Here is a 13,046-nt window from a genome sequence, read left to right on the forward strand (position 1 = left end):
CTGTTATATTGTGACTTTTGTGCACACGACCCCTTGCTTAGGGTGTTGAGGGCCAGAGCAAGATGTCATAATATTGTGCTTCGCTCTCTTAGGACCAAATGTTGTTCACATTCATTTCCGTTTAGGATTTCGATTCAAAATCGTTCAAGCGTTGCGTTTGAGTGACATGGTTTCATATAGAGCACTATGGATGAGTTGCCGATCATAGGTTTGAAGTTAAAACATCTTTGCTTGGAATTGTCTTTTCACCGAGCATGCATGAATTTTCTCACTCGCATGGCCTTTAATCAAGTTTCACACAGTAAAAGCACCTTTTATAAAGCCAAACTCATGTCGTTTTGTCATTAGAATCAAGGAATATTCATAATCTGAAGATTATTCTTTGGTGGTAATTTTTCCGATGGCTTGCTCCTTGTGGATGGAAGGACTTCCATAGAATTGGAGACTTTGTGTCATGAAGAGAAAGAAGAGAATATAAAGCAGAACAGGTTGGATATTTCAAATAAAATGTAATTGAGAATATCTTCGAAAGATAAATCTAAGGGACTTAAATAGGAATCAAGATTAAAAAGGAAATCTTGAAAGGGGTTCTTTTATATATGGGAGTGTAAAAATTACACAAAAGCCATAACATATTGGAGTTTGAAGTCTTCCATGGAGCTAGGTACTGTACACTTAAATAACAGCACATATAGCTATTTGAACATTATATCACACATGAATTCCAAGATACCCAAGCATGAAAAGTTTACAGAATTCCAACGGGAAATCTGAAAGGAACTATGTTCCTTTACCTAACCTCTAACAACATGCTCCAACGAATATGACTCTGCTCCTAATTATCCTTCGCCAGCAAATGGATTGTAGTATGGTCCGCACAATTTGCACTTGTTACCCCCTGACCATCAATAAAACTTAGATAGCCACATCACAACTGAAACAGAAGTTATGCTCATCGATCAGTTATATGGTTTGGCAACGACAACTAAGTGTTCTTTCCTATGCATTGTTATACCAAATACTTCCGTCAAGTCGAATTCTTCTGGTCTCACCCCGGGGGGTAGCTCCCAGTTGAAGTGGTAGAGGAGATTAGCAAGGGCAAGCTCCACTGTGGCTGCCCCAAATGTAATGGCAGGACAACTCCGACGACCAGCACCAAATGGTAACAACTCAAAGTCTTGGCCCTTAAAATCAATCAAACTATTCATAAATCGCTCAGGGCAAAACTCTTCAGGGTTATCCCAAGATTTGGGATTTCTTCCAATTGCCCAGACATTGACAAAGAATCGGGTTTTTGCTGGAATATTGTACTCACCTATCTTCACATCTTCCATGGATAAATGAGGAATCAACACCGGGGCAGCTGGGTGTAACCGAAAGATCTCTTTTACTACAGCACTTAAGTAATCTAGTTCTTGCAAATCGCTCTCCTCGATTTGTTCTTTATGTCCAATTTTGCTCCTAATGTGGTCTTGGGCTTTCTTCATTACCCTTGGATTCCTAATGAGCTCTGTCATGCCCCAGTCGAGGGTTATGAATGTTGTGTCTGTACCGGCGGCAAACATGTCCTAGAAAGCCAATGAATATTGTATCAAAGAATACATAGATAGAGATATTAGAGATAATGATTCATTTCATAAATTGTTATTAAAAAATAACCACTATTGTTGGTTGATATGCAAATTCCAACGCTCCAAAACATTTTATTGAAAGATGATGTCAATATATTACAGAACATAGAGATATGGGCAATAGAAACAATTTCAATTTTGTAGAACCTTAGAAGGAAAAAAAAAAAAAAAAACAACAACGATTGATTTAGCTTGCAATTACAATCGTATGAATTTGTCAGAAAAGTAAAGATCGTGAAAGATGAACAAGCCATTGACTACATTGTCACTTTTGTTTTCTTTTCTTTTTTTTGTTGGTTTTGGGGGAGGGATGGGGGTAGGGTAATTCTGAACTAGGCGTTGGTTTCATTTTTAAAAGTCAAACAGAATTACAATCAAGATCAGGCCGAAATCCTACATATTTATTCATGCTTAAATAAGGAAAGCTCAGCTATGGATCTAATCTCTATAAAAAGAAAAGATCAAACACTTTATGATTAGCAATATCAAACTATATTTCGTAAATTGTAACTAGAGCCTGTTGTAAGCTGTAACCGTGAATAGGCATGCAAGAGTGATCCAAAATCTTGAATATCTCTTTCATCTATTGGTTTCCTCTACTTCAGTTCATTGGAACTTATATCGCTATTGATTAACAAATGAAAAACAATTTCCACTATTTCGATGTGCGAAGAACAAATCACAATCAAGAGACCAATTTGCCAAAGCAATCATGACAACCCAACAGAGCTCGGAGTCTATGGCTCTGATTTCATGATACATATCCTACGCTAACACAAACCACAACGTGAAGTATGATTCTTGTGGCTGAACTATCAGAAAAAGTAAAGCAAAAAATAAAAAAACTCTAATATTATAAGAGAACTTAAAAAGGCATTCCTTTAAAAGCCTTTTTTATTCTAGTAAAATCAGTTGCGGTTTCTTTCAATAAAATATCATATTCAGGGAGCATCTTGATTTTCACCAAACAGTGAAATTTGCATATTATTAAAGAATTAATATGCAATGCTTCCAATTCGATTGATTGCAATTTAAAAAACCAAAATAATCAAGTAACGTTAGGAAATGAAATGATACATGGTTTGGAGGTTAACTACTTGTTTGTCCAACTAGGGCATATGGGGGTGGGTAAACTTTTTATGTGGTTTCACACATGCAAAAAATATTTGATTGTGTTTTCTCGTTGTCTGATCTAAAAAGAACTAATGTTTTTCCTACGTTAAAATACGTTTTGCTCTCAATTGTCTGATTCTTGACCAGACAATTAAGTGTATGCCCATGTATTTAATTTTACAATTTTATAGTAGAATAGTTTGTGTTCAAATTTATAGTGAAAAATTACAAAAAAGGTGGGTCAACGTACCTTTTTTTTATTTTTTTCAAAATTACCCTTTGATCCGAGGATGGAATCCTCGGTAATTTTAATTTTTTTTAGTGTTTTTGTTAGTAGGGCAGTGCCTTAAACTTAAAAGTAGTGCCCTACTAACGAAAAAACTTAAAAAAAAATTAAAATTTGGTGCGAGAATTTCCTTGGGCCTAGGAGCAATTTTGAAAAAAAAAAAAAGAAAAGGTTGAAAGACCTTTGTAATTTCCACCTACAAATGGAGATTTTTTATTTTAAAAAAATTTAAGACCCATAGGTAAATCACTCTAAAAAATATAAACAATTGACAAAAACAAATAACAATATACCCTTGAAGTATTTAGGGGTATTTTTCTTATTTTTAGTTTTTGAAACTTTTTTATATTGTTTGCTGGTGCAACCTAGCAAATCATACTCACTCTAAAAATTTCATCATGATTTTCTTTCTCATTAAATTATAAAATTCAAACAATGTTTTATGCACTCAACTGTTTTATCAAAGAAATCAAACATTAAATGACATCAAAAAAAAAAAAGAAGGGAAAAGTGGGGTTTGGTGAACTTGTCTTCGGAGTACATGAGGATTGCAAATATAGATTGAATCTGGGAAAAGTCCACGATGATCAAGATTGAGTGCGGACACTCTATATCATATTGATTTAGTGGAGCAACATCATAGAGGAATGCAAAGAGTGATGTTATGGAATGTGACCCTTTGGTAAGTCTGCTCTCTCTCACTACCGCTTCAGTACTTGAATGGTGCGCTAAGAGGCTTAATTGCAATTGATTTCTAAGGAACATATCACTCAATTAAAGTAATGAGCAGAACAAAAGGACAACATTTAACTTTTGTAATTCAAGGTTACAATGGTTTTCAGCAGCTAGATGTGAAGTTGGATGGCTGGAGGTGTTCTACTCATCAGGCTCGCTACCACAGAAATTTTTTTTAACTTTGCTATGCATTCAAGACGATCAGATTTCACATATTAATCAAGGTTACTGTGAACTCTTCGTACCTGAGATAAAATGATCCTGTAGAGAGAGAGAGTCTATATATATAGAGAGAGAGTATGAGAGCTGGTACCAATATGATAGCTTTGATGTTGTCCATGGTAAGAGGAATCTGCTCAAGCCCATCACTTTGAATCTCCAAGAGCACATCAACGAGGTCCTTCACATGGTTCTCACCACCAGGAACCTTCGATTTCCTGCGGTGATCCTCAATCACTCGATCAAAAAATCGATCAAAATCCTCGAAAGTCTTCTTCATCCTCGATGCCATTCCCGTGATCAAATTCAACCATCCTTCTAAAGAAGGGAAAAAATCTCCCAAACTAAAACCTCCTAACAATACTTGGTACTCTTCTAACATCCGCTTGAACTCCCTCTCATACTCCCCACCTTCGCAGTAGTTCTTCCCTAATGCAACACGGCACAGTAAGCCATTAGCGAAAGGGCCTAGAAGTTCGGTGAGGTCGACTTCACCAACCCTGCATGATGAACGTATTGAGCTCACCAAATGTGCTGCTTCTTGTTCTCTCATGGATCTGAAGGATTGCACCCTCTTTGTGCTGAATAGCTCCAGGATGCATATCTTTCTCACCTGGGGAGAAAACCATTACATAAATGAAAGACGAGCACTAGTTCGATTTTCGAATTCTCTTAAAAGAAAGAGCAATTTACGTGTCAACCGAATGCTTCATTTATAGGGAGAAAACCATTACTCAAATGAAAGACGAGCACTAGTTTGATTTTCGAATTCTTTTAAAAGAAAGTGCAATTTACGTAACGACTAAAATGTAACAGAAAGTGCAATTTACGTAACGACGAAAATGCTTCATTTACAGGTAGAAATTACAAAGAAAGTCGATCAACTTGCCCTTTTTTTTTTCAAAATTACCTTTCGATCTGTAGACATCCTTGCATTGAATTTTAGTTTTTGTTTTTTTTAGGTTTTTTTTGTTAGTAGCGCACTGCCCTAAAGCTTGAGGTAATGCCTTATAAACAAAAAACTAAAAGAAAAAAAATAATAAATTAAAATTCAGATTGAGGATGCTATCCTTATACCAAGGAGCAATTTTAGAAAAAATAAAAAAAGTGGGTTGAAAGTGGAGCATTTTGTATTTTAGAAAAAATTATAGGGACCGTACATAAATCACTCTAAAAAAAGAGTAAAATGTTAACCTTAGCTTAGAAAACCACTGCGGTTATCGATTCAACTAAATGATTACTTTAAAAAGACCATTTAACGCAAGGCCTTCCTCTATTATTTTCTCTGAAAAGATGTACTTCAATATATAGAATCCTGTACAAGGTGGATATACCCAGTAATTTATCGATTTTAGATGGCCCAAGCCAGATGGCATAAATAACATTATGTGCTCAAGTTTCCTACTTCCGTAAAAGATGATTTATATCATTTCACTTGATTTAGGTACTCTGACCTAAACGATAAAATTATCTCAAATTGTTTCGTGATCCAAACTAAGAACATGTGTTTTCCTCAAAAAAATCGCATGCTTAGGGTTTAGAATCAGGAACAAGTGGGATATTTTCTCAATAACATAGATGTATTATGAGAGAAATTTCTAAAATAACACTGGTAGTTGAAGATTCCAAACAATAAATTGGCACATTTTGAGTATAATTGAGGAGGTATTTAAGTGAAAGGATCTTATTCACAGATTCTAGATCTCCTAGGTAATCTTTTCATATTATCTTTAGACCAAAAAAACCTTTTCAATAATAAAACAACAAGGCATGTAACAGGCTACCATAAAGGCCTTGTCGTTATACATACCATTGGCAACAATTTGTACGTGTAGAGCAAAAATTTAGACAATTTAGTAATGTACTGAAGTAACGATAACATTAGCGAATGCTTCTTCAAAAGCAACCACTGTAAACAACTTTAACTCAGTCAATTTTACGTTCAATGCAACTGTTATAAATGGATTCGGATTTAGTTATAAGGAAAATATCTCCGTATTTTTTATTTTTAGGTTTCATTTCACAATAGCTTCAAGGTTTTAAAGATATCTTGGAGTATAAAAATTGTAGATTTTATTTCTTCTAATCTTCAGAACTAATTTAAACTTTTTTTTAGGTCAAACAAATTTAAAAAGACGAGCTTTTTCTAGTAGCCATCCTCCCAAATTTTTATAGAGAGAGACGGGTTTCATGGAGGTGAGACGTTACCCGAAAGAGAGAGAGGGAGGTGTTTGGAAAAATATGAGAGGAGAGAGATAATGAGAGAGGCATGAAGAGAGAGAAAGAGAAATTTGGAATATATAAGTGAAGAGAGATGATTGGGTTTAAAAAGATCATGTCTTTCTCACATTTGTTTAGGTTAAAAAATAAGTTAAAAGGGGCAAAGGATTGGAAGATATCTTTTGAAACCTTGAGTTTATCAAGAAATGAAACCTAAAAATAAAGGATATAGAGATATTTTCCCTTATTTATATATAAGGGATATCAAAGGCATAAGAAAAATTTGGTATACTTATCATACAATATTAAGCCACGATTAAGAGAGGAACAGATGTCACAAGAAAATAAAGGGACCTAATACTATGGAAATTCTAGGATAGGTGCACCTTTTAAGGGGGATTGTCAACAATGAGACTATTTACTTTTGCTCTTAGGAGGTCACAATTATTTATAACCATCTGATGTGAAATCTGACATCTAAGTGTGTCACAAAGTTCGAGAAAATCTTTTGAACTTTGAGCTTAATCAATGAAATATATGCAGCCACCCACTTTTACAACCAGTGGTCAAGATTAATTGTAACCACCTTGTATCAAAGGTAATTGGTCTCATTAGACAATCACGATATGGTGCACCTCAAAATCTCATTAGAAGATGTATTTTCAATGCCAAAACTCTTATTATGGCCTAAGAGTCTATATTTCACCCCTATAATGAAATTGAAAGCTCTGAAAATGGTGCAAATCTAGTAGATCTATGAGCATTCGAAAATCTTGAAAATGGATAGTCCAGATAATGTGATAAGATGCACAATGTTTAAAACTTGAAATTCAATTTTTCTTTCATATTCATGTATATCAAGATCATGATAATCAATTGGAGAAGTTTCTATTAATAAAACATCATCTTTCAATAGGTTTTTTAGGTGCTTCTATAGTTGACACCTTATATAAACTTTTTCCTTAAAAATAATTTTTTTGTTTTGAAACTTTTTACCAAGCGCCCCACAACCAGAGCGTAACTGCTTTGTAGTTTCGACCCGCAATCAACGATGATCTTTTTAATATTAATTCTCTCTCTTGAGTGTTAACAATGAAGGACAAATAGATGGTCCCCTCACCAAACTTTTTTTCAATAATTCATACGCTACCAAGGATTAATAAATTTACCCCTTTCTACAAAAAAAAAAATGGTAAAATTTTAGAGAGAAATAGAAGAGGGGATACAATCTGTTTTTTTCCTGTTACACTTAACTCCCTTTACGAATGAGATGCAGGGAAAACAAAGATCTTTTTTAAATAAGGAAAAACATAAAAAAGCTTAAAGTATAATTGGATTGGTGAAACAATTTTGCAATCCCCACAATAAATTTGCAAATCATTAACCAATCCAATATTTCTTTTATGTTATGTTTGATTTTATTTAATTTGACTTGCATCAAATGTTGGTTATTTCAATCCAATATCCCGTCTTCATTTCTTGAGATTGTATTAGATTCGGCTTTTCTTTTTTTGACTCTCAGTCGCGCATTCTTTCTCTTGGATTGGGTTTTTCCTTTCACCAATTCTCTCTTGGACTGGGTTTTCCTTTTTTTCATTTTCACACACACAAGTTTCTCGTGGATTCAGTGCTTCTAGTTTTATTCTCTCTCTCTCCGTCTCTCGGATTGGATTTTTTATTTTTCATTCTCTCTCCCTCTGCCCCGTCTCTTTCTCTCTCTCTGATCGGGAACTGATTCTGTCCGAACTATACAATAAATACGATACTCCTAGAAAAATATAATATTAAAAAAAATCAGAATTAAAATTAATAATTATTTCAATAAATCAATTTTCAAGAAAAAGAGAAAATAAAAAATAAGTATGTAAGATCTATTTACAAATGCAAGTGGCATTATAGATTATAAAAATAAAAAATAATTTTTTTTAAAGTTAGATAGGCCTATTTTTAGTAATTAATTTTATTTTAAATTTCACTTTGTAGAATGAGTGTAATGGATAAACATTCTATAATGGATAAACATTCTAACATGGGACGTGTTGTTAGTATTTATGTATTTTTGTTAAAATAATGAAAACCTGTAATGTAATACTTTTTTTTGTTTTTTTTGGAAAACTATAAGCTTTAGATTTTCAAGAAATTTTAGTGATGTTTTTATATTTTTTTAAAGCTGGATCAGGCTGATCTGGCCGATTCACTCATCTGGAACATCGATCCGCCAATCCAAAATAGTTTTCCAGATGGACAAACGAGGTCACTAATCCATTTTTTTAAAACAATACTTTTTAGGATACCTGTGGTAGTTTTGCCACTTCTCTCAAAATCTGAATCAGTGGAGTGTGGATCGTCCACCCCGCAAATCCATGTTAGATCATTGGATCGGCGATTTCAAGTTCAAAAAATATTTAAAATAAAAAAATAAAATAAAATTTAAATAGTAATTTGTGTTGTGGGGAATAAAAAAGTATTAGATAAACTTGACCAAAAAAAAATATGGTGTAGGGGGAAGGACAGGGCCCGGACCAACATTTACCTTGTACTGGTTTGGTGGCATCCAATTCGCCATCCGAATAAAAAATTCCATGTCCAGATTGCAGGATTTAAATTTCAGAATTACTATATTGGTTTGTACTTCAAAATTGGTGCAGTCCTATATATTGGTTTAGATCCTATACAATTTAAGGTTTCTTAAATGTGGAATGCCTCAACATAAAGCAATGCCCGAGGCCTCATATATTTCCATCCGTTTTCTCATCCGGCTCGAACCCAAATCACCTATTAAAACAGGGAAATGATCCTCACCTGCCTCCAATAAGGGCCATAGGGCGCGAATGCAATGTCAGTGGACCCATAGAACAGTTGCTGTGCTGCACAGAGTGTCGGTCGGCTCGCGAGAGCGGCATCATGCGTCTTGAGTGCCTCTTTTGCCATCTCAGCGGACGATAACACGCAAGTTGGGAGCTCACCGAGGCGGACGTAAACGATGGGGCCATGTTGACGGGCAAGCTCGGCGAGCGACAAGTGTGGCGCACTGCCAAGGCGGTGTAAGCTTCCGATAATGGGCAAATTCAAGGGACCAGGAGGGAGGTTAGCCCTCCATCCCTGTTGCCTTCTGATGAGCCTCAATATGAGGAGAAGCAAAGGTAAGGCAAGGGCTAGCAGGCATATTTGCTGTGGAGACATGGAAATTAGGACTTCAAAAGGGGTTTCTTCTTCAGTAAAACCTTGGTTGAGTGGTTTATGAGGGGATATGGAGGAGTAAATAATTGATTGGAAACGTACTCGGAGAGAGTAGGGAATCTTTGAGGATGTTTTGTCTTGGGCCATAAAGTCTAAATATGTTGTATGCATATGGAAAAGCTGCTGTCAGGGTGAGAAATGATACCTACGGATATGGATTCCCTACACTACATGTTAGTGAAATCAAGACAACAGGATCACTATCAAACAATTTTCCAACAACGTAATTGATACGGTGTCAATGGACCCAGACCTGACCGGAGACCCTGTAGAAACGAAACGCAATTCACCAAAACAAGAAAGAAAAAACAAATACAAAAAAAAATGAAAACCAACTTCAACACAAAGATATACGTGGTCCGGCAACGTGCCTACGTCCACTGGATATTAGTGCTTCTTTACTGGCAATGAAAATAGGGTTACAATACGCTCTCTTCCTCTCGCCTATCTATTTTTATTTAATTATAAAGAGATATGCATTTTTTCTTTAACCCTTAACCCTAGATAAACCCCCAATCGCAACAATATATATCGAGTCTTAGATAGATGGTATAAATTACCGAAATACCCTTGTACGGATATATATATATCAATTCCTAGATATATCGAATCCCATATACAGATATATCTGAATTTTCCTTCGGTGCCTACTGGCCCCGAACCCCCGTAGGGGCCGAGTCCATAAAGTTAACCTATCAAGACGACTCCTCCAGGTCTCAAGCCTTATGGGCCTTCAGCCTTTTGGGCTTTTAACGGCCCTCCGGAATAGTCTTTTTGACTCCACCTTGGCAGATCTATTCATCATATTGCAAGATATCAATCCTCAACAATCTCCACCTTAGCTTGAATTTTATTGAGCTACCCTGAAGATGTCTTTATCCCTGTACCTCCATAAAGGTATGCTACTGTACCCCGACCTGCCATGAGGTGCTTCCCTCACTCTCAATAATGAGAGACATTAAGCAAGTCCAAGCAAAACTTAAACTTTTCCGTAGTGACAAGCTTTGTAAATATATCTGCAGGGTTGTCATTTGTATGAATTTTCTTTAGGTGAACGATTCCTTCTTATACAAGCTTTCTGAACTTGTGATATCTCACATCAATGTATTTTTTCCTTGCATGAAACACTCAATTCTTTGCAATATTTATAGCACTCTAACTATCACAATGCAACACAATACCTTCTTGCTCCATCCCCAACTCACGATCCAATGGTTTTGCATACCGCATCATTCCCTATTAGAATAGACCCACCACTATGTGACTTTTAGGTTTCGAACCATTTTCAATTAGGATAAATATGAAAAAAACAACCAGAATCTAAAATCCAAGAATCAGTAAATTGATTCTTACCAGAAGATATAGAGAGAAGATCTCTATCATCTCTGTCAGAGCTATCGGTCACATTAGCTTCATCAGATGTTTTTTTTGTTTCTATCCTCTTTATATCCTCATTTCTTTTCGGGCAGTCTCTCTTCATATGACCTTCCTATTTACAGTATTAGTAAATAAACTCGCCTTTTCCCTTCGATTTTGACCGACTTTTGCTTCCAGACCTCTTTTGACTTAATATGCCCCTTTCATGACTCTCCTTGCGTTTTCCAAAGAAACATTTTCCTTAAGATTTATTACTGCTAGTCTTCTTCTTTGTCTCGTTTGACATAAGAGTAGCAGTGACTTCGTCCGTCTCAAGAGTCTCATTCTCGTAAAGTAGAGTTGTAACCAGGTGACCGTATGATCCTGGAAGCGAAGCCAACTGAAGTAGGGCCTTGTCTTCATCATCGATTTCAACCTCAAGGCTTGCTAACTGACTTATGATCTGGTTGAACTCGCTGAGATGTTCAAGTAAATTTGTGCCTTCTTCCATCTGAAGAGAATACAACTGTTTCTTCAAGAACAACTTGTTCGTCAGAGATTTCGTCATGTAGATCCTCTCGAGTTTTGTCCAAACCTCAGAAGAAGTTTCTAGATCCTCCACATAACGCAAGGCGCCATCTGAGAAATTCAAATGAATCGCATTTACCATCTTTTCCTTCATCTTTTGCCACTCTTCATCGTCCATCTTTGCTAGTTTCTTCTATTTGCCTAGCAAAGCCTTAGCCAGATCTTGCTGTATCAAAATATCATTCATCTTTCATCGTCAAAGGGTGAAATTGTTCTTTCCATTGAACCTCTCAATGTCATATTTGATGCTTGAGCCCTTTCCTGTCATTGTGGTAGCAAACCCAAGAACGCGTAATAACTTTGTAGGCTCTGTACCAATTTGTAGAAACGAAATACAATCCACAAAAACAAGAAAGAAAAAATAAACACAAAAGAAAGGGACAACCAACCACAACACAAAGATATACGTGGTTCGGCAACGTGCCTACATCCACGAGAGATTTGAGCTTCTTTAGTGGCAATAAGAATAGGGTTACAATACGTTCTCTTCATCACGCCTCTCTGTTTTTATCTAATTACAAAGAGATATGCGTTTTTCCCTTAACCCGTAACCCTAGATATATGTTGTTAAAAAAAAGATGAAAAAAAAAAAAAGATGCTCATAGTGAGGGTGGCAATGGACCCAATCAGACCCAGGATTTGACAGATACAGGTATGGGTCCAACTTTTGAACCGATGGGTCGGGTCCAGGTCCAAATCATGTACGCAGATATTATTTGGCTTGCGGTCTGGGTCCAGCCGAACCCAACCCATACCCAACTTGTTGTCATCCCTAGTAATTGATTTTGTTTGGGTGTACAACCAATTGACTCTAAACAATACCACTTTTATCCAAATGAAAGTATTGCTAGGCTCGTAAGCATCAAGCCGTTTGAAATATTGTAGAGCAGAGATATGATTAGTATTATCAAGACCAGATCGTTTCTTAAATTGGTGAAGGAAGGGACTGGTCTAATCAAAGTCGGTCCAATTGGCGATGGTCAGACCAATTATTATATTTTTTAATACATAAAAATTAAAAATTTAGTAAATTTTTAAATTCAACTAAAGTTATAAAAAGAAATAGCAATTGAAAAATACAACCAAAATAAGAATTTAATTTTGCATTTATTGTAGAAATTCTAACCTAAATAATCAAACATTGGATTTTTCAATTTAGTAAAGTAGCAATATTAAACATCGTTAAATAAGATATATTTACTATAGATTAAAGTGGAAAAGTGCACGAACGAGAGAGAGAGAGAGAGAGTGAGTGTGTGAGTGAGGATAATAAAAGGCAAATCTTTGACAAAATTAGCTTCATGTCTTGCAAAAAGGAAAACAAGATATAGTTTGTTGTCTTATCATTACTTCTAGGTATAACTTTTGGCAATAAAAAGTTGCTAAGCAATCAGCATAAAGAAAGAAAAACAAGAAAAAATAAATCTTGTAAAACATTTGCATTATCTTGTAAAAAACTGGCTATAAATATGCAAAACACATGGAACTTTAATTTCAACTTTCCAAATTGGATGGTACGATAGAACTGGCAAAACCAGCGATCGAACTGGTACAACTCTTTGACTAGTTTTGTGTACATCACGTTTTAGTACTAACTAGACCGAACAAGGTTCCAGTAACTGGTTCTACCGGTTTGACCTCGGGCCTGATTTTAATAA

The 13,046-nt window shown here is 35.5% G+C and overlaps 1 protein-coding gene across 2 annotated transcripts; it reads right to left on the reverse strand.

The window, feature by feature from the left end:
* Nucleotides 1-564: 564 nt before the first annotated feature.
* Nucleotides 565-9,435, reverse strand: LOC18431181 (cytochrome P450 71AP13). 2 transcript variants are annotated; one of them, XM_088871002.1, is made up of 4 exons: nt 9,007-9,435; nt 4,511-4,597; nt 4,079-4,413; nt 565-1,568 (listed from the first exon to the last, which is right to left on the reverse strand). In XM_088871002.1, exons 2-4 carry the CDS (start codon nt 4,584-4,586, stop codon nt 960-962), a joined length of 1,020 nt encoding a protein of 339 aa, XP_088727128.1. In that variant the 5' UTR covers nt 4,587-4,597; nt 9,007-9,435; the 3' UTR covers nt 565-959. The 2 variants fall into 2 exon arrangements, with proteins under 2 accessions (XP_088727128.1, XP_006841358.1); XM_006841295.4 differs by having other exon boundaries at nt 4,079-4,597.
* Nucleotides 9,436-13,046: the final 3,611 nt, after the last annotated feature.

This window comes from Amborella trichopoda, chromosome 6, assembly GCF_054954075.1.
Source record: "Amborella trichopoda isolate Santa Cruz 75 chromosome 6, AtrichopodaSantaCruz75HAP2 v2.0, whole genome shotgun sequence".
Taxonomy (NCBI): Eukaryota; Viridiplantae; Streptophyta; class Magnoliopsida; order Amborellales; family Amborellaceae; genus Amborella; species Amborella trichopoda.